Here is a 21,751-nt window from a genome sequence, read left to right on the forward strand (position 1 = left end):
AGTTGTAGCAAAAGTCATTTAAAATTTTACACACAGATAAAATTGGATTTAGGGATTTTGTTTTTAATTTGAAAGCCTGTTCATCCAAGAGAATGAAAAGCAAAAGGAGGAGGTTTCCTGCTGGACTCCAACAGGAGATGTTGCTTTTACTACAAAATATACACAGTTCCAGTCAGTGCTGGATGTCCGACCCAGGATGCCCCGACCAAGGTTTTAGTTAACTGTAAAACTGAAACTAAATAAATGTATAAACTCAAATTTAAATTAAAGCTAAATCTACTACAAAGACTGCAAGGCATTTTATTTTAGTCATGTCTGTTTGGTATGTAATGTCAGAGGTAAGACTGGGAGTTGAAGTGGGGTAATCAGCCCAAAGGAGACCGTTTATACCAAGTTAGTCCCTGTGGCCCCTCACTGTGTGTGTGCAGCCTACTTGAGTAAATATACACATTTAAAAATAGAAAACAAAAAGTAAAACAAAAACAAATAATTTATAGACTAAAATCCAAACTAGATTTATTTTAAAAGACTGAAAGTCTCCAAAAAAGTTAAAGTGAATAATTTTGGGGGGAAAAGAAAGAAAAACTAAACACAAAGCACAGTGTTCCTGACATCCAGGCCAGTTAACGCTTTTGATTTATTTCACTCGCATATGATTTCACACTTGCCCGTCATGGGAAATCCCCTGCCTACATATTTCTGCCTGCTGCGTTACAGTCATCCTCAGTTACACTGATCACGGCAGCAAAAGCAGGAGAATTTCAAAGGAGGCAAAACAGGATGAGGAGGGAAAACTCTGCTTCCTCCTTCCTTCGCGGCAAATGTTATCTTCGCTGGAGACCATCACATCCCGGCAAAAAGGAAGTCTCTCATCAGACACTAGTCAACGCTTTTGGAAAGCAGGGCATTAGGAGACCCAGGTGGAGAAATGAACGTTTGGACTTTCAGCTCAGGCATTTCCAAGGTCAGACCACACAGTTCCCAACCTTGTGCAGATGCCCATGTTTGGAGCAAACCTCACTTACAGTGAATCATGTGAAACAAACAACTCAAACTATCTCTGCAGAAACCTGCACAGGTCTGCAGTTTATATAAATGTTTTTCAGCGAGTGTCATCTACTATACAGTGCATCCAGACAGTATTCAGGGCACTTAACATTTTGTCATGTTACAGCCTTATTCCAAAATGGATCAAAATCACAATTTTCCTCACAAAATCCACAAACAATACCCCATAATGACAATGTGGAAATAGTCTGTTTGAAATCTTTGCAAAATTAAAAAAAAAAAAAATATTTGAGTGAGAGAGAATTCAGTCGGGTTGAAGTCTGGGCTCTGGCTGCACCACTTGTCATTGTAGGGTATATACAGGGTAGTGTTTGTGCGCTGCAAATACTTTCTGGATGCACTGCATGTCCCTCGTCAATGATATGATATTAATGGAGAGGAAAACAGTCTGAGGAGGTAGATTATAAACACTTCCCACATAAAGATTAAACTGCATTAGCCCTCTGAGCTATTAGATTTACCCTTTTTTCCCCAAAACCATTTTAAGGAAATAAAAATGTATCTCTGAACAATACCATATTATTGCCTGCCATTATGTCACACTGTTATGCTACGTGCTTGAATTCAGATTCATGCATCACTTCATAAATTCGTATCATCGAAATAGATAAAAAGTATCTTCTCTTAAATAGGAAGAAACAAGTCATCTTTTAATAAATTATGTTAAATCAATACCAGGAAAAAAGCCCAGTCTATTAAACGTTGTTTTAGATGAGAAGCAAATACGTCACACTCATGCTGCACAAATGTTTATCCATCCAGTTTCTATGTAGACTAGTTAGTGACGAGTAGCTTTAATAGTAGGGAGAGCTGCCTGTCATGAAAACACAACCCTTCAATGACTGTAAAAAAAAAAAAAAAAAAAAAAAGAAGAGAAGTCAACATTTTAGACGGGTATAAAGCCTCAGTAAACAACTCAAGTCAATTTAGGCTTCTCAAAGTCAAAAAACAGAGTATAGCCCTCACGTTTTACCGCTTTTGGAAAGAAAGCAAACAAAGCTACAGTAACAGAAAAGCAGATCATGTGTAATTGTCTGAGGGAGGAATAACTATGTGTTGCTCGTCCTGGACTTTTCTACATTTCTTAGCTAGTAGAGATTCATGGTTGAATCGAATTGAAAACAGGATACTTTTTTTTTTTAAATCAAGTATGCTGTTGGAACGAATTATTGTTATTGAACTGGGATATCCTGTATTCCCCAGATCAAGGCGGGAGGGTTTGCTGCCAACCCAAACCACAAATTCTCATACGTGCATTTTGCAGCTCCACCTAAACAGGCCTCTGACTTTGCACATTCCTGTTTATTATTACAGCAACACTGTATATGTTCTTCATTATGGGAGCAAAGAATCCTATTGACAGTAAACAAAGTAAGTAATAAGCTTGTTAGTTTATACATGTAAATTCTCCTTCATTTACAGACCAGGGCTCTAGAAAGTCAACACCAAATTGATATTTCCCACGTCGGCATGATGTGCAATGATGACATCATCTTTGGCTTCATCTGAAGCCAAGTGTGATACTGACATGTTACGTTCGCTGAGCAATTATCTCGTCAGAGGCAGGTTCAGGTGGCAGATGGAGAGTTTATCACTACGTCCAACTAAAAACAAAAAACAAAGACTTAAACGTTTTTGCTTTAAAAGAAAGTCAATTTACTCAAACTGTTTTCTTGGTTGCCAATATTTGTCAAAAACATTAAGTCATTTTCCAGTGCTTTAAACTCTACCAACAGCAGTCTCCCTATTATTGAGGCTTCACTAAATAAAAAAACTCTCTGTGCCTCTTATCCCTAAATTTACATGAGAAAACATTTTTAATAAGAATAAGCAAATCTTTAGTCCCCACTCCCTATTAAAGAGGCATCAATGTTGGACTTCTTCTGTCTATATAAATGTATTTATTCCTACCAATCCATTTAGACGTCGCCCAGATATATCAATAATGTTGCTATTACTAACTTTATATAGAGGAATAAATCTCAGTATTTGAAAAGATTTCAGCACAAACCGCATTCAATTATTCTTTCATTGTGAAAACACAAATACATTTTCAAGCTGTGGGAAATTCATGTGAAGTTGATATTAGCAAGTGATCTGATGAAGAGCTTGTTAGTTTGGTTACCAATGACTGAACATGTTGGAGATTAGTGACAGTAAGTCAGGATGTACATGAGTTTCAACCTCACTGCCGCCTCAAATAGTTAACGTATGGACATAAAAAGTGGATCAAAAGATTCAAGTTTTCTGTATTTCTGCTCCAGCATGTTAGTTATTATTAAGCATTTTGCAACTGCAGCCACATTTATTAATAAATAAATCCATACATAACAATTACTACCTGTGAGACCGCCCCCCAGGCTCCGTCTTCGAATGTGTTTTCCATCGTCGCTGAGATGTCGTTTAAATTTGAGAGCGGGACTTAATCCGTGAGTCAACTCTGGGTTACTGGACTTCCTGAGGTACGTGATGGGAGGCCACAGGATGTTGTCCAACTAATAGAAAAAGACAGGAAAAAGCGGTGGGTTAAAAAATACAAACAAACATTTAAGGTCAACTGTGTGGTTAGGACCACATCAGGATGAGGTCCATATTCCAAAACAGAAGTGATCAGTTTGTAGGGCTGTGATCTGCTCGTTTGTAGTAACCAAAAAAAATAAAAATAAAAAATAAAAACCCAAACCACAGCACAGCTGAGTGGAGCACTGTGCAGAAGAGACAGTGTATTCAATAACATAGCAGAGAACTCTAATAAGGAACTCTCTTCTGCAGCAGGAGTGAAAATTCTGATTCTAGATTAAAGACGCAGTGACATTAGAATAACGTAATTTTACTTTTATCATCTTTGGATTCAGTACTGGCTCCCACACAGATTTGAGCAGTAGGCAGTAGAAGCTCTACTGTAAAGACCAGGCTTAAAACCTTCCTCTCTGATAAAGCCTATAGTTATACTCTCAACTAGCTCTTAGATAGATATGATGCTTTACAAGCACCTCAGCACCTGCTTCTGCTGGAGTTTTCGTCCATTAAAAGGCACTTTTTCCATCTCCACCGTTGCCTATGGCTGATCACAGGGGAGTTGTTGTGCTTCCACTATGTGTCTGTATAGTGTTGACTTTGTTATGTAAAGTACCTTGAGAAGACCATGTTGTGAATTGGTCAGATATAAATAAAGTTGATTTTAATTTAAATTGTGGATTGGGTAACAGTAGGTTCTGGAAATGAACAGGCCTGCAGATTTCAATGTAGCCACACTATAAAATTTTTGTTCACTGACTCCGAATCAGCCATCTTGTCTTCACACTATTTGGCATTCTTGACCCCATTATAGTGAGAATTGGCAATTTTAGAGCTGCAACAAATAATTGTTTTCAATAGTGATTAATCTGCCAATTATGATCTCGATATACTGATTAATGGGACGATAAAGAAGCACTGGAATTCTATCACAGTTAAAGCTAAAGGTCATGTTATCACGTGTCTGGTTCTGTCTGACCACCACCACAACAACCACAACCTGACAACTGACTACCAAACCTATTGAAATTGTGAACACAAGGTAAAATGTAAGGAAAGCAAAATTTAGGAAAACCTACTTTCAAGGGTGCATGTCCCAAACAGATAAACCAGCAAACCCAAAACACTCTGGCAAGCCTCACCTTTTCAACAGGTCTAGGTAGGGGGATTCCCCAGGTGCTCTGCAAAATATGTTCATACATTGAGCTCAGCACAAAATGTAGTTTGCAAATTAAGTTTCTCAATCCAATGCCCACATGGTTTCCACACCACTGGTTTTTGCAGGTTTTGAGTAAATACATTTTTTGGTTTAAAGGAAAGTCTGAGCAACATCTCATTATTAGCCATTTGTAATTATGCAGTTCAATGTCAGCCAAAGCTACAGCAAAACCAATTTACTTAACTGCTTTTACAGCCTACTTCAATAAACATGTCAGAAATACATCCCAAAAACACTAAACTACATGCTACAGCACATTACACCAGTCTAACGAAGAAGATAATGGCCACATAATGATGCCAAGTGATGTGAGGTAGAGAATGCAAAGATATACAGAGTTATCTGGAAGGAAGGGAGGATTCATGATCCTGATGCTAGTAATGGCAGTTGTGAGGCAAGACTTCTCTGAGAAATTAGACGTCTAACGTAAAAAGTTCCTTCTGAGATGAACATCGTAGTAAAAACTGAAGGCAGAGGTTTCTGCAATGAAGCTGCTCATCAGTCATCAGCAGACTAATTGTTAACACTGAGTCCACTTAATGGAAGAAAAAATTACTGTATAATGAGAAAAATTACTGTAGACCTGATACGAGCACTGGAAGAGGGAAGAAATGTGGACGTTGGAACGTGTGTCATCTCTCAGCTATGTCTAAACACAGACATCAGCTGTATTTATACAGTGCATACACCACAGTGCACAGACATATCTATGTACAACAGTTGTGTTAATGTCTTGTGAGTTCATGCTGTATGCAGACATGATCCAGATGACGTCTGGGGTGTGTAGTTCCTGGGGGAGATGACGGATGAATTCAGTTCAAATATCAACTCTCTTTTGGCAGAATCAAGGAGTGTGCTGTTAGAATGAGCCTTTTCCTCGGTGCTAACGTTTGAAACAGAGGAATGTATTTATGACTGTATGAGCCAACCAAGGGTTTCCACAGTTTTAGTTTTGTGTAGTATGTATTGTGTATCATGAACTGTACTGTATTGTGTGTTGTGTTATGTTTCTGCGTACCGATGATGTCATTAGTGGCATCTTGTAGCTTTGCCTTTGTAGTTTACCTTTTTTAAGTTTTTGTCCAGTTGTCAAGGAAACAACGAACAGCAATGATTTAGTTACAAGAGAAAAAGGTTCAGCTCAGCTACTAAAGGGTGCAGACGTGACACGGTAGCTGGAGCAGAGGAACTGACTACAACATGGTGGGGAACGCAAGCAGGTAGAAGAAAAGGGTGCATTGTGTAGCTATGGAGTCACACGGCTTCTTACCGAGTTCTGCGAGTTCAGCCATACTTTGAGAAACTTGTTTGATGAAGCCGTTTGCGAATGTGCTAGTGACATTACTAGTACTTAAACTTGTATGTACAATTGACCCGTCTTTGGCCAAGTTGAGAATCAAGTACAATAAATGTTCAATGTACTTCATACAACGGTCTCCAGGGTTAAGTATTTGCTGGAGCGTCAGATTCGAGTAAGCTCGCCTTTACAATGACTGACCCGTGTCTGAATAACATAACACATGATAGTTTCTGCGGCTGAACTGAGCTCATTGAAATGATTAATTATGTAATTGTTATATATTGTTTGCAATATATATTATATATAATTTGCAAACCCTAATGCAGCCACTATGATCTGCTCTGTATTTTCACTGTCCAGCAGAAATTCAGCCTCTTAAACATTCCACTGTAGCTTGGCCTGAGAAAAACTAACACCACCATACACCCACCCTCTCATTTCTAGCCAGAAAGCACTGCTGAGGCGGAGATGAGGAGCTGCCAAATATTCAACTGAATCTTTTGTCTCAAATGATTTGGTTAAATCTCAGTTTTCAGAGAAAACGCAACACCTTCACTCACATCACATCAAAAATCTCAAAATGCATGAAAATACAGAAACAATCAAGCTGCCAGTTCCCATCTACTCTTCAGCCAGAGGCGCAACCATGCAGTACGTATGACTAAATGATCACAGGTAGATGAAATAGAATGACAGTCATGTGGTGCAAAAGGTTGCAGCTGATCTGTTTTGCAACCACCGACTTCCTGTTTTAAGGCGGTCCCAAAGAACAGAACTTCAGTCATATCTTAAGCTCAGGATATTGTTTCACCTGCTTTCACAATATTCCATTTCCAAGTCCGGTTGTGAAACTGTTACACCAAGTACTATCTATATCAAACAGCCTAAAAGGGCTACAGGGGCCCTGGAGGTGATCCCAGAGGTCACTGAGCAAAAAGGCGGGGTCCATCCTGGACAGGTCGCCAGGCTGTCTCAGGACTGACTTACAGAGACCACTCACGGCAACATTCACTAGTAAAGACTTGTTGTAATATCAGCAATTAACTACAGCAACAGCGAAGTCGGTGGCATGACAAGCGATCGGTGCTTTATTAGTGAATGTGACTTTGTTTTATTAAGGAGCATGCACACAGTTTATGACCGATTGGGAAAATATTAAACGTTAAAAGTATTATCAGAAAAAGTAGGTTGTCAATTCTTGTCCTTGTTTGATCACATGGTTCCCAATAAAACTTAAAAAATGACGGACTGTATTCTGAGATGAACATCGTAGTAAAAACTGAAGGCAGAGGTTTCTGCAATGAAGCTGCTCATCAGTCATCAGGTTTTTTGTCACACTGTGTGTTTAAAAGCTAAAAAAAGTTTGATGTAACATCATACGACAACACTTTAAATTACAGCCTGTGACTTACAGGGTAACTACAGCAAACTTACTGTGTCCTTATTAGTACTTTAAACCTATCACACCTATCATGTGATATACAATTATTTACCAATAAGTAGTTTAGAATACCGTTACTAATAAGTACACATTAAGTTCACTGTACCTACTCTGTAAGGCGCAGGTTGTAATCTAAAGCATTGCCAAAAAAAAATCTCATAAGAACCTAAAATTTATGAATGTGGATACATACGCCTAAAAATTACCAGTAAAAAGACCCAGAGTTCTACCAAGTGATATTTTTACTACTGCATTATGTAAAATCATTCAAACAAATCAATATTTATTTTGGTTTAGAGTTAAAACAGGTCATGTAAGAGCAAGTTCACCTTAGTATATAAGGTGGTTTGGTTACACACTGCAGTATATTTCTCACTTTGCGTGATGCACTGCATATTTCATAGCATAAGTCAAAAGAACTTCAAGTTTGAGTTAACAAACAGCTGGTGCAACTGTCTCCAGGTGTTCTAAAGATTAATCACAATTAAGTAAAGAATGGAGAGACTGTTCTGTAACTCAAGCAAACCAATAAAGCAATACCTCCATAAGCAGCTTCGAGTTATGCTGCGAAACAATCATGAGTCATACCGTCACACTGTTAAGAGTCAGAAGCGTCCGGCCATGAACAAAATCACTCTGAACTGGTTATTGTGACCTAACCGCCTGAACATGGACCACAGTGACCTGACTGAGGGGCTGCAGCTCAGTAAATTACAAACAAGGTTAGACTCATTTTAATGCCAATTTCTTTCCCTCAAGATGAAATGAAAATACTGCAAATATTTTAGGTCCATTAGAGTTGCGGCCCAGTAAAAATGGCATTCGGCCGGTGAAGTAACATAACCCTCCGTTTTGTTTACATGGCTGTTTCCACGTGTAGACAAATTGTTTTTTTAACTCATAAAAAGTAAGTGGGACCTTCTAAACAGTGGGTCAAAGTCTGATGTTTAGGGGCACGCCGTACTTTTTTAGCCTGGCATTTGCTTTCCTTTCACCATGCAAAGATGAAATATCAGAGATTTCATATTTTCTTAAAAAAAAAAAACAGGTCTACTTGTGATACAGAGCACACATGCCAGTTTCATTATTAAAACAGACATGATTATTACTATTGCCTACTCACAATAACTACAGACACCACAAAGGGCAATCTTGCAATCCTAAACCAGACCCACAACAAACAAACTTGACTGCATAAGCCTGGTAATCCTCATAACCTTTTGCCTCCATCCCGTGAGCACCAAAACAGAAATTTGAGCCTGTAAAAAAAAAAAAAAAAAAAAAAAAAAAAAAAAAAAAAAAAAAAAAAAAAAAAAAAAAAAAAAAAAAAAAAAAAAAAAGGTATGGAGGGCTGCCAAAGCTGCTCAGAGATCCATCGGACATCATTATCATTGAATTACGATTAAACGTCTGGGTAACTCTCACTTCAATGCATCTCATCAGACAGTCAGCAAGGTCTGCTGAGGACACTGGTCACACTGGTCTGCATGCCCAGAACATCTGCATCGGTTTTACAAAAGGGTGTAATCCCTTCACATGCCTGTTTGATTACAGAGGAAATACTGCAGTAAGCCAACAGTTAGCTCTCTGTGTGCACACTGGGTAACACACACACACACACACACACACACACACACACACTGCAGTTTTGGCAGCAGCCACGGCCCTTTCACCTACCATTCCTCCCTCTGCAGCAGAGCTCCTGTAAGCACGATCAAACCTGACTTTTCCCTCCTTCCTCTGTGCTCTTTTTCACCACCAGCTCCACACACAGTTGACAGTGCCCACAATGCTTTGTTGTCAAAACAAAGAGCGTGAAGCAAAAAAGTGAAACAAAGACGACGGAATGCACAACACAAAAAGTCGGTTGGCTTATCGACTGAATACCATGTGTGACAACCAGTGGATTTATTTATGCGTTTTCACTTTTTTCCCCGTCACACCATCATCATTCTGACTGTGCAACAAAGCAGACACTCAGATAATATAGCAGATTGCACAATGTGACATCCTTAAGCCCCGCGGTCTACAGTAGACTGAATGTCCTAAATTTATGAGTTAAACTAGTGGCAAGCACTACGCTGAGCAAGCAGCATACGGTGGGTTTTTAAGAGCGTTTTGCACAAAAAAAAAAACAGATGCTTGATGTGGCCAAAATGTTGCTGGGAAAACAGTGAAAGTGAACCAAAATGGCAAATAAGATAAAACTTGTCCTAAAGCAGCAGCTTGAGGAGGCAACACTGCAGAAGCAGCATCTTTTACACTGTCATTAACATTATAGCATTAAAAAATAAATAAATAAATACAAAAAAAAAAATAAAATAAAAAAGACACTGGAATTGGATTATTTGGGTGTCATGATGGTGCAATGACACATCTAAGAACTGTTACTGTATCAACCAATCAAACACCAAGCACAGACAAGTATAATAATATGCAACAAAAAGTACAAGTATGACCTTCACAGAGGATAGCACACAAAGCAGAGCAAACAACGCCACATTTACTCTTGCTGTTGACCTTTACAAGCAAAAACTACAAAGATCAAATAAACTGCGGGTGGGGACAGACACTCAGCCACAGAGAGGAGATGGGTCTTTCTACACCGGTAAATACACAAGTGTACACAGCCAGTCCAAAAATAAAAAATAAAAAGCAGCAGGAAGAGGTGTAGTGTGTATCGTACTCAGGCAAAGGCAAGGATGAAAGAGCAAGGCTGCACAGAGGGACACTGTCCCCAAGGTCAAGTCATAAATACTTCAGAGGTTGGGGCCCAAGAAAAACATTGTGGTAGTCACATACTTGCATGTGCTACGAACACAACACAAACATATTCTGGTGCGCTGATCTGCTTTACAAAGGGTGAAGTGCGTTGAGTAACGATTTCCACATTTTAAAAAAGTTAGAAATAAATAAAATAAAAATCGGTGCCGTTTCTCATTTCACTGGAGATGGATGACAGAAAGCTTTAGTGGTTGCTAAGACACACAGCGAAGCAGGAAGAGTGACCCCATGCACTTCCAGAGAGCCTCACCCTCTCTCTTCCAGTCATCGCTGCCCCCTTGTTTCGGTCATCACTTTCCTCACCATTGTATCATTTCTAACTAATAACTGAATCATTCATTTGAACTTATTAAAATCTCTCCCACACAAATTTCCCCCACCGTCACACACTGGTTTCAGTCCTAAAATATCCTCCTGTGATAAACCCTTTAAACTCTGGCAACACAAATGTGACCAAATTCTGATTTAACGTCAGCATCCAAAGCTTCCAATGCTGCATTGAGAACTACACAACAGACTGTTACATAATCTTTTATTTTTTAAACTTCAGTAGGTTTAAAGCATTCCTCCATTTTACTGTTTAAGTAACACTGAACACTGAGGACTGGCCTGTCAAACAATGACCTTTCCTTATGTTGCCTTGCATTTGCTTTAGCAGGTACCGTTAACCGATGTTCGTGCCAGCACAAACATACTGGTTAAAATTAATTGGGTGTAGAAATACATTAGGTTTGTACAGACTTAATGGGCCAGATGTTGCTGAGGCTTCCAACAGAAACTGCCTATCCATTTATAATCAGCCGGTCTAAAGCCCAGCTGCTTGAATTTATGACAAATTGTTCAAATCAACCTTTTAGCGAGCTGTCAAATATTTTATTTTTCACAATTCACTTTCATGCTTTCAATTGTTAAACCTGTTAAAGTATTAGGAAACAAACCAACGGATAACACTCACTTTCCATGCCATAACAGTTCACATAAATGAACGAATATTACGTGGCACAACTGCAGCTTTTAATAAGAGTGGCAGGTTTATCACTTAAATGTTAAATTCTTTGCGTTTTGGAAGTAATGTGTCATTGTTGGTTGTAATGTCAGTGTGGGGATGGTCGTAACTAAGCTTAGGAAATGACAGAATATGTTTTTGATGGCTACATTGATAATTGTACTACAAGACAGAGGTTATTGCTGCAAATGCATGAGGGGGGAAAAAAGTAAACTGAGCCACAATCCTTGAGAAAGGGACAGTTTTCATCTCTCTCTCTCTCTCTCTCTCTCTCTCTCTCTCAGGGTCAACTATGTAGGAAATGATTTTCTGGACGACCTCGTTACCTAACATCGCTCTTCTTCAACTCTCCCCGAATTCCAGCTGAATCTGTTTTCTTGCTCCGTTTACTCGTGAGAAAAACGTCACACTCTCACGGTCCCACTGCAAATAGGAAATTCCATATTGCAGTCACCCAATGGACACTTCATGTTTCTCCTTACACTGTCCCTTTACCCACTAAAGAAAATCTTGTGCGCTCTCACAGGGGATTTCAGCTTCCTGTGTTGACGTGACCTAAAGTTAAAAATCTACAGCAGTTCTTCCCTTCTGCCATTTCATAAAATTCATACATTGAGCTCTAGCTGGAAAAGAAAAAAAAAAATCCAGTGTTCAACCATGACATCTGTAGTAGAAACATTTTATTTAACGTACAGTGGCTTTAAGACTAACTGTATAAATTCCATTAAATCTGGTTTACACATAGAACTTAGGCCAAGGAAAAACAAATTACATCTTGGTCACATCTAGGATTTCTAGCATGAACGAATGAGAAAAAGAGAAAGTGTAAAAATAGCGGTTTAAAATCATGACAAGTTTGTTTATGTGTCTCTGATTCAACAATGATGCTGAGATTTTTTATTATTATTTTTTTTAAGCCTTAACCACTGTAAAAAGCAGCTTAATTTAGGAAAAGCTAATGTTTTTTCCACGCAACACAGAACAGAAAAATTTGTCAGGACTGAGCAAATTATCTCAATGTTAGGATGTTTGAAACTGGATGTTTCTCTCATTAATCTCCATTAGTATGAACTGCTTACAGTATACACCCAGTTTACTAGGTGCACAGTTAAAACTAATTCAATCTACAATAAATCCAACATACATAATAAACTCTTAAAACAGACTGTGGTGCTGCTGAATTGCATTCATGTTATTAACGTCATTAATATAAATGTGGTTGATGAAATAAAAAAAACAACTAGTGTAACCATTTCAACAAGATATACATTTTTTATTATAGCCTGTGTATTAATTAACCCTTTGTCTAAACGTCACCATACTCAATGCGTATAACATATCTTTTACACACAGATTTAACTGTGTTTCACTGTATGTACACTTATATGGGGGGGGGGGGGCCTGGAGGTTCACTGGTTAGAGCTTCAAGTTGGGATGGAAAAGGCCATAGTATCGAATCCCACCCCACCAGGTGTGGCGCCACCCAGCCATCAAGGGCCACCTTGGTGCCGGTCCCGAGCCCGGATAAAGGGTTTTGGCAGGAAGGATATTTGGGGTGAAAAAAGAAAAACAACCCAGGTACAGAACACATTCTGCTGCGGTGACCCCTAAAGGGACAAGCCGAAAGCCATTGACCTATACTGTTTGTCTTATACACCAGTATCGACTCACAGCTGTCTTTGGGGCGTTACGCATTCAATATACTACAATTACAGGAACTTTAAATAAACCAGTCAGCAGTGTGAACTGCTGAGGTGTCTTACCTTGCTTCCCTCCGATGATGTGCAGTGACCTACGGGTAAATTCCGACCTAGAGACATTTTGTTTAGGCACCAACAAACTGAAGCGTCTGTGTCGCTTCAAAATGTTAAGTCCTCACAAAGAAGGTTGATTAGACCCAGACATGCGTGCATCCAAAAGACAGGAAAGAAGAATCAAACATCAAAAGATGGATCCTGGACAGACACAGTCCACCGCAGGAGTGAAAAGTCTTAAACAGATTACGTTAATCCTCTTAGCCCTCGTACACCGTCCCTCTAATCACCCTGCCTGGCTGCCTGCTTAAATAAATGGCTGTTTATTTAGGTTCTCGCCACAGGGTCAGAACCACAGCACAGAGACAGAGAGAGAGTTAAACATTGTCAAACAGAAGCAAATATTGATATATAAGCAGTCACTAATGCAATGTGTGACAGTTGCCCTTGCACTTTCAGGGAACAGACCCTAATGGAATAAACCCATTTGCCAACCAAGGATTATCTCAGCATGAGATGGATGGTGGAATGGAGAGAGTAGTTTAAACTAAGGGATTAGATTAGAAATACCCACTGATCATAAATTCACCGATATTAAATATAAATACCTGTGTCATCCTAAAGCTACCGTGTGTTTTTTCATGGGTATCCACAGAGCAATGCAAATGTAAAAGCACATTCCCACCTTGCAGCAAGAACAGATCGTCCTAACCAGTCGGACTTAGGCGCCAAGATCTGTTCTTGTGCCAAAACTACTACAAAAGTAACACATTTGGATGCTTTCCAAGCGTAATACACACAAGTCATGAGAACATTTACCCATCAATTAAACTGTAGTTTCTTAAAAACCGCTTAACATATAAAGCGCAACATGCAGAGACTAGAAACTATCGGTTGCTCAAGGCTTCCATTGTTGCAGGATGACAGATCACTTCACGTCACACGTCAGTAAAGCCCCAGATGCCCTGTGTCTTTCACATTTGCCACGAGACAACTTGATTTCCTTCAGTCGGCAAAATAGATTTAAGTCTAATGGAGAGCGTGCAGGTGATGTCACTGGGTTAGTATCAGGAAAGCCAAGTGGGAGGCGTACGTTGTCGCTGGGTAAATACAGTAAAATTCTACTTCTAAGAATCACTTCCCCTTTTTTAATTCCAACAACATGAGTGGCTCCATTCATCAAAACAAATGAGTTGTGACCTGACATCAGCTTGTAATTCTCCTGCAGAAGAGTGGACAGGGACACGAAGTTAACACTGTTATCAATGAATCCCTTTGTTATTCTGTTCACTCTTATGATTTACTGATTATTTGTAGAGATTGTAATATATCAAACAGGGAAAATAATTCCCACAGAGCATGTGCAAAATCTTATATTTGACAACTCAAAAATCAAATTCTTTTTGCTCAATCATAGATTTGGGCATCGCTTTTCTGCTACTTCACTCATCAACCAATAGTTCCAGCACTAATTGGTGGATAAGAAGGTACAGTACGCTGAGGAGCAAAAAGAATGAGCAGAGAAAGGTTCCAGTCTAGTCGTACTTGTAGGGAGTAAGCAACAGAAAAATCAAAAATGACTTTGTGCCTTCATGAAATTCTGTCACTTTAAACTAATCTCTTTCCAGGTGCAGACCATCTGTGATAAACAGAGCTAGAAAACATTTGTGTCTTTCAGGACATAAATGAGTATCCTTCTAATTAGACCTAAACCTAAATGGAGCAGCTCCATTTCAACAAAAGGTTTTACCTTGTTTGAATGTGCTGGTGTTAATGTGTCACACGTTGTTACTCACTGAAGGTGCGTCCCAGTTTGTTCAAACCAAACTGCTCCACAGGGAATCAGGCATTTTTCTGTCTTTTTTTTTTTTTTTTAATCTTCTTATAGGGCTGTTAATTCTTTAAAGCCATGTAGAATTATTGATTTTGCTTTAGGGAAGTAAATTTGTCAGCCGGCTGGTGTAACCCTGTTGTAAATGATGCTCCCTATGCAGCATGTGCAAACATGAAGCTGAACCCGACAGTTGGAAGCAGCTGCCTGCTGGGGGACGGACAACGATAATTGCTCAGCATCATAAACATATGACAGGAAATAAACTATGGGAAAGATGTAGATCAGTTTTTAGTCCTCGGTTATTTACATGTCCAGCAGTTATGGAGCAACATTATAGTTGAGTTGAAGTCATGCTTTGTGACCCTGCATCGCTCGACGCTCTGCGTTCGGCATCATCAGGAGAACAACTCTCCTCCTCCCACTACTTTACAGGCTACAGAGGGAGCTAAAACGAGAAGTGCTGTCTGATGGTCCCAGAAGTGATTTGCATCTAAAACAGATTAGGTGCTTTCTGACAGACACTGCGACGCTTCCAAGACGTGCTGCGGCACACCTGGTGGAATCACAAGTACTGACTTGAACGGCAGCGATCAGCTCTGGCGATAACGTCGGTGCCAGAACGCGACACATCCAGTCCAAGTTCAACTTTGTACTAACATTTTTTTTCACTTTTTTATCTGCTTTATGTCTCTACCAAGTCCTGAGGGGGGAAAAAAAAAAAAAAAAAAAAACAGGCTCCAACTGTTCGACTGATGAACAGGTAGTGCACAGTGGCTTTTTAGAGCTTTTTCACAAAAAAGCTGTGAAACCTGAAAAAGGCACATTTTCAGATGGTCTCTCCAGAAACACACTGCACTGGACTGTTCGTGTAAAAAATTCACAGCTGGCCAGTTACAGCGGGTTTTCCCAAATCCAATCCTGCAACATGCAGTTTGGAAAGAGCATTTAGCTCATCTGGTAGCTTCGCTCTGTGTGCACTTCAGATAATACAGCTGTCGAACGACTCCCTGAACATCTGCAGCCATTTTTAAGAGGAAACCTGGCATGCGATAATGTCTACTAGTTCTCGGATGCCTCACCGATTTAAACAAGATGACCTGCCCACTTAAAGTTTTACGTCTTAGGAGGATCTTTCAAACATAACACGTGGCTTAAAATATGATATTTAGGGATGAAATTGTTAGGAGTTCGCAATGTACAGAGCAGAGGATTTTTGATTATGAGAGGAAATAAAAGCAGGCGGAAATATGAAGACAAGGAAGTCTAACACTGTAGCTTGGCAGGCAGGCCGTGTCTCACTGTGAATCACCTGGCATCTAAAGGCAGGTGTAAGAATGTATGAAAAGGGAAACCATGCAAAAGTGCATCAGGCAATGTTCAAAAGTGTGGATCCGGAGAAAATAATCAGACTAAAGATGCAATAATTGCCATTTAATCAAGTCAAACTACTGCCACAGTATTTTGATTAATGATTTCAGTCAGAAATGTCAGGTATTCTCTGGTTCCAGCTTTAACAAAGTTTGGATTAGTGCCTGTTTTTTATTTTTATTTTTTATTTTTTTTTTTAAATCTGGACAACACTAAGTTTGACCACTGGACCGACAAAACAAGTCATTTTAGAGCTTCACTCTGGGCTCTGAGGGGCTGTGATGACTGGTTTGCACTTTTGACATTTAAAGGACTAAACAATCAAAGGGTAAAAGCCTCACAGGAAACAAAAAAGGTTATTCTATTTATAGTATATACACTCAGTTAATAGTGAAATGCACTCAGTGGCCACTTTAATAGGTACACCTGTACAATCTAATGCAATCCAATACAGCAGCTCTGCCATGAATTCTACATTTACAATGTTATAAATTCTCAGTTTTTAAGTTGAAACTGTCACAAAGGTCATAGTGGGTGGGGGAGTCGTACTGGAGACCATTATAAGAAGGTGTGGTGGCTCAATGGGTAGAGCATCGGGTTGGGATACAGAAGGCCGCGGATTAGAATCCCACCCAACCAATTGGGGCACCGCCCAGCCACTAAGGGCCACCTTGGTGGCGGCTCCTAAATGGGAGGATTGTAGCGGTATGGGGTATCCAGCATAACAACTCATGTTAAATCAACGTGTGGACCACGTTCTGCTATCCACTCCAGTACGACTCCACCACCTGACGCTAAAATGAAACAAGCAAGAACTACTGTCATTATCCATTTATGTACACAATGAAAAGCAAGTCCAACTCTAAGCCGCTGTGCTGCATGATAGAAAGGCGTCAACCTGACTGTTGTTAATGTTCTATCACTGCCCACAAGGCTGATTTCCATATGCCCAGACAGTAAGACTCTGTGAAAACCAGCAATAAAAAAAACAGTGGAAAAACACCACAAAGCACCACTGCAGTAAATATGTTGCCCCTGGAAACATTACATCAATTTCGCTCTTTAACTCACCAGCAGCAACACTTAAGTCAAAGGTCAGGCTTCCCTGTTTAACCCTACAGTAATGCCACTGGAGGGCTGTGGTGCTTCTGTTTAGTTTGGTGTAACGGGTGAAATTACATCTGCTCTGTTGGCCAGCGTTGGCGAGGCCACTGGTTTTAAATGCCATTTCAAAAAGGGCTCAGAAGAAAAGGGCAAAGGGTTCATCCATCACACTGCTTCACATGTAGGGCAAACTTGCTTTTAACGGGCTTAAACTTGGTAAAGCAGTTGTTAGGACAGACTAGATGTCTTTGAGAGCAAATAAAACGAGAGCGATACGTATCCTCTATTAAACCAATGTGGTGTCAAAGCATTTTTCAGCCAAGCGAAATTAATTCAGCATCACGATGAGCAAACATGACACCACCTCTGGGCTACGTTCCAGGAGATGTTGGTGCATGTTGACTCTGTTATACAAACAAATACTCCGTTTAACAGTCACGGCATGAAGAAATAAAGCAATGACTATTATTTTAATGTGTTATATTCCATTTTTGGTTTATCCTTGCAATATCCTTACAGGAAATGCAGCGTGGGGCCTGTCGGCAGGTGTGCCCGTTTCCAACATCTCATAACAAAGGGATTCACCTTTTTTTAATTCACAACAAAAAAAAAAGCAGTAAAAATAACTAAAAATGTAATGCCTCCGATTAAGCAAAAAAATAATAGAAAAAAGAAAAAAAAATTGAGCAACAGACAGATAATGTTGCACAATTTTCTGCTATTTCACACTGCTTTCATTGGACATCATGAGAGACGGCAGTCAACCACACCTACAGCCTGCAGACCTGCTGCACCATAAATGATTTAGAAAAGGTTTAATGTCAGACAAGTGCTTTGAAAGCACCGAAACACACACCCATACATGCATCAGGCTGCACTGTGCTCAGCCGAGCCAGTCAAACCAGTCTGCAGAAGCATCCGCGCAAAAGGTTTTAAGAAATTAAAAGGCTGAGACATGAAATTTGTCTTCCTCATTTTTCCCATCTGTTTCCTGAGGTAGCACCACACACAGCGACCACATTCTCCCTCTGTAAAGTTTCACAGTAGGGTTAGCTGCACTTTCTACTTCCCCAGTAGCAACAAGCATCACATTTTCTAAAAAAAAAAAAGAAAGAGACAAAACAAATGACAATACCAAAATCTGGACCCTTTAAAACCAAAACTCCAAAGCTCCGCCAAAGCCAGGTAGCCCACAAGTGGCATAAAACACGAGCAACATGTGTCATTTGGCATGAAAACATACATATATTGGAAAGTAGCGTTAATGTCAAAACACAGGTGTCAGTTTATTGGGTACACGCGGCTTAAAATAAAGCAGTCGAATAACCTGCGATAAATGCTGCTTTTTTTTGTTGTTTTGTTGAATTTATTAGAAGGTTAGTTTGTGGTGCTGTTTTCTGTTGTTGTTTTTCTTAATTTCCAGTTTATTTTTCCTAAAAAAATCAGACGCTTAGCTCCACAAGTTAGATGTAAAGCCGTGGGAACTCTTCCCCTGACAAGCGTGTTTACAAACATTTTGACAGCAGGACCAAATTTAAAGAGCTCACGTGTGTTCACTAAAGTCATCACACACACACACACACACACACACACACACACACACACAGAGAGAGGTCGTGAATCACCTGAAATGTTTGGTGCGTATTTACCTTTTCGTCCTCGTCTCCTTCTTGGTCAGCGTCTCCTCGTGCCTCTTCTGTGCTTCTGTCCTCCTCCACCTCGGTGACACCTTCAGGGTCCACGTCCTGTCTCTCCTCGCCACAAACTTTCATGTCCAGGATCGACTTGATTTCGTCACTTTCGGACAGGCTCCGTGAACGCGAAGACGAGCGACTTCCAGACGCCGAAAACTGTTTCTGCTCCATTTAAGATGCGACGTCAAAACGTGACGCAGCGGTTAATGAGCCCGTTCATGCACCTGTCCAATTTGCTGAGTTCATGTTGGCTCAGTAGTGACCCCATAAAACACAAACTACCCCGGTCACACCGCCTAAAAACAAAGTCACGACGCTGGAGAAAGTCGGCGATACCTATAAAAATACTCTTCGAGCCTTAATGTCGCGGTGCCAGCTAAACTAAGGTCTCAGCCCCAATTAAAAGTTGCCTCTTTTGAGCATTTCGTCGCCCAGGATTTCCCAAGCCGCGTAAGCCCATGTTGTCACCGACTTGTGAAATGCGGCGGCGGAGCCTGGTGCTCAAAATTACAGCCCGCCCACAAGGTGCGAGGGCGGACCAATCAGATCAGGGCCGCTGCCAAACCAGGAGGCCGGTTTCTCTTCTTCTCGCCAGTTTGACCACGAGCAGACAGGCCGGCTGGGTGAAACTCCGGGGAAGTTTTCCTCTAGTAACGGTTCCAGGTGCACTGCAGGAAGGCAGCAAGACTCAGGTACAGGCAGGGATGCGCTGTGGTACTAATATCTTTTAAATAAAAGTATCAGTAATACAGTGCAGAATACTCACGTACAGACAGCAATGTACAGTAGTAGTGGCATCATTAACTTAAGTAAAAGTATAAGTATGGGGCAACTGTGGCAAAGGAGGTACAGTGGAGCAGTTGTCCACTGATCCCAGGGTTGTTAGTTTGATTCCCGTTTCACGTATTGAGGTGTCCTTGAGCAAGACACTGAATCCCAACTTAGTTGCTTCCAGTGAATTCAGGCCATCGATGTGTGTGTGTGTGCAATTGTGAGTGAAGCAGCGTAAAGTGCTTTAGGTACTGGTAAAGTAGAAAAGCACAGACAGTTTACCATTTACAATATGAAGAGCACATTGCAGAAATGCTCAGTAACAGGCAGTGAGGTCATGTCTATACTGTGAATACTGTAAAAGCAACCAAAAGGCCTTTTAAAGGAATGTTCTGCAAGTCAATAACCGGACCTGGATCCAGTTGAGCACGCTTTTCATTTCCTGAGGGCAAAAGCTCGAGGCGTAATGACCCCAGAACAACTAAGACCTGAGGACAGCTGCAATGAAACCCTACAGAATATCAGCAGAGAAGACAAATTAGCTCATGAGAATGTTACTTTGTCCAAATACTTGGACAAGAACCGATTTAGATCCATATGTACTGTAAACATCCGCTGCCTCAGAAACAGCACCACTTGTCCTCACTCACACTGAGGATCAGCCTTCCTAAGTTTGTTGCTTAGAAATCTTTTTTTTTTTTTTCGCTTCCCTTTGGCCATGTGAGTGGCAAGTTTTCCCAGAACAGCAGTTGCTTGCATTAGCATTAGCCGGGTTTACCGACACACCTTCAGGCCATTTTCATCCTGCAAGAAAGTGTTTGTCTAAACTTTGTTGTGACCTCACATGCTTGTGCACATTGTAAACCCACTTTCCCATGCTATTATTATCTCACATGTAGCAGGAGTACATTAAACAGAGAGCCCACTAGAGGGCCCACATGCACAAATATGTACAATTACCACAAATCACAGGATACTGCACTTTAAAGATGGGTCAGTAATTTCAATCAGGCTCTTGATTTTAATTTCAAACCTAAACTCTGTTGGTGCTAATGACAAGCCACCAGGGAAGGATCTTTCTGGCATGTGTCATTATTAACATTTGAGGGGTGTTTTTTTTTTCTTTGAGATAATAAACACACCCAAATGCAATCTGCATGAAAGATTACCACGAGGAAAATAGGTTTGGAAGCTGTCGTCTTTCTGTTTCCAAAGAGTAAACGAAAAGAGTTTAATCATGGAGGCTCCCAGGCCATGACTGAATGTGTCTTTATTAGCATTTGTTGGCACAGGACTACGCCCATGTCTGATGTTAGTGGCCGTACACACAAAGAGCATCTTTGTGGTAACCACATGAATCGGCGTGCACAGGCAGGAGTGTGGTTTCCACTGAGGAGTGATGTCCATGTGATCACCTGTAAGATGTAAAGTGGGCGCTTTGTCAGAAATAACACACTTTTTTTTTTTTTTTTTTTTAGTTATTGTATTGAATGTACCCAGAATTTAGATTTGCAAAGATAACAAACGTAACTGTAGAACCTCTGGTTTCATTATGTCCAAAACTAACCCAGCTAGTCAACAGTACTGTACGTGAGCTCCACAGCATCCTCTTTTTCTAATCACTGTACACGTTATATCAGGGTACACGGAGCTTCGTACAGTAAAAAGGCTGCTGAGTGTTGACTCACTACACATCCAGTAAGTGTCGACAGTCTGGGAAGATGTAGACGTTCACATGGAGCCAGTGTAAAAATCTGCTCACGATACCCAACACATACGTAATGTAGCCACTGACCTGCTGTTAGGAAGAGGTGGTAGAAATACACAACTCAACGTAAAAGTGAAAGTACTTCCAGTACAGGTAGAAATGTAAACATGTAAAAGTGTCTGC

At 40.3% G+C, this 21,751-nt stretch overlaps 1 protein-coding gene across 6 annotated transcripts in view; it reads right to left on the reverse strand.

Moving 5' to 3' along the window:
• Positions 1-19,573, reverse strand: part of mast4 (microtubule associated serine/threonine kinase family member 4) — a 90,928-nt gene extending 71,355 nt beyond the window's left edge. For 5 of the 6 annotated variants that reach the window (XM_067483371.1, XM_067483369.1, XM_067483368.1 and 2 more), the window contains exons 1-2: positions 19,021-19,573; positions 3,410-3,563 (exon numbers count right to left, since the gene is read on the reverse strand). In XM_067483371.1, coding sequence (XP_067339472.1) covers positions 3,410-3,563; positions 19,021-19,260 — 394 coding nt within the window. In that variant the 5' untranslated portion in view covers positions 19,261-19,573. The remainder of the gene's footprint in view (positions 1-3,409; positions 3,564-19,020) is intronic. The other variant, XM_067483370.1, reaches the window with a different exon arrangement.
• Positions 19,574-21,751: the final 2,178 nt, after the last annotated feature.

Source organism: Channa argus, chromosome 18 (genome assembly GCF_033026475.1).
Source record: "Channa argus isolate prfri chromosome 18, Channa argus male v1.0, whole genome shotgun sequence".
In the NCBI taxonomy this organism is placed as follows: Eukaryota; Metazoa; Chordata; class Actinopteri; order Anabantiformes; family Channidae; genus Channa; species Channa argus.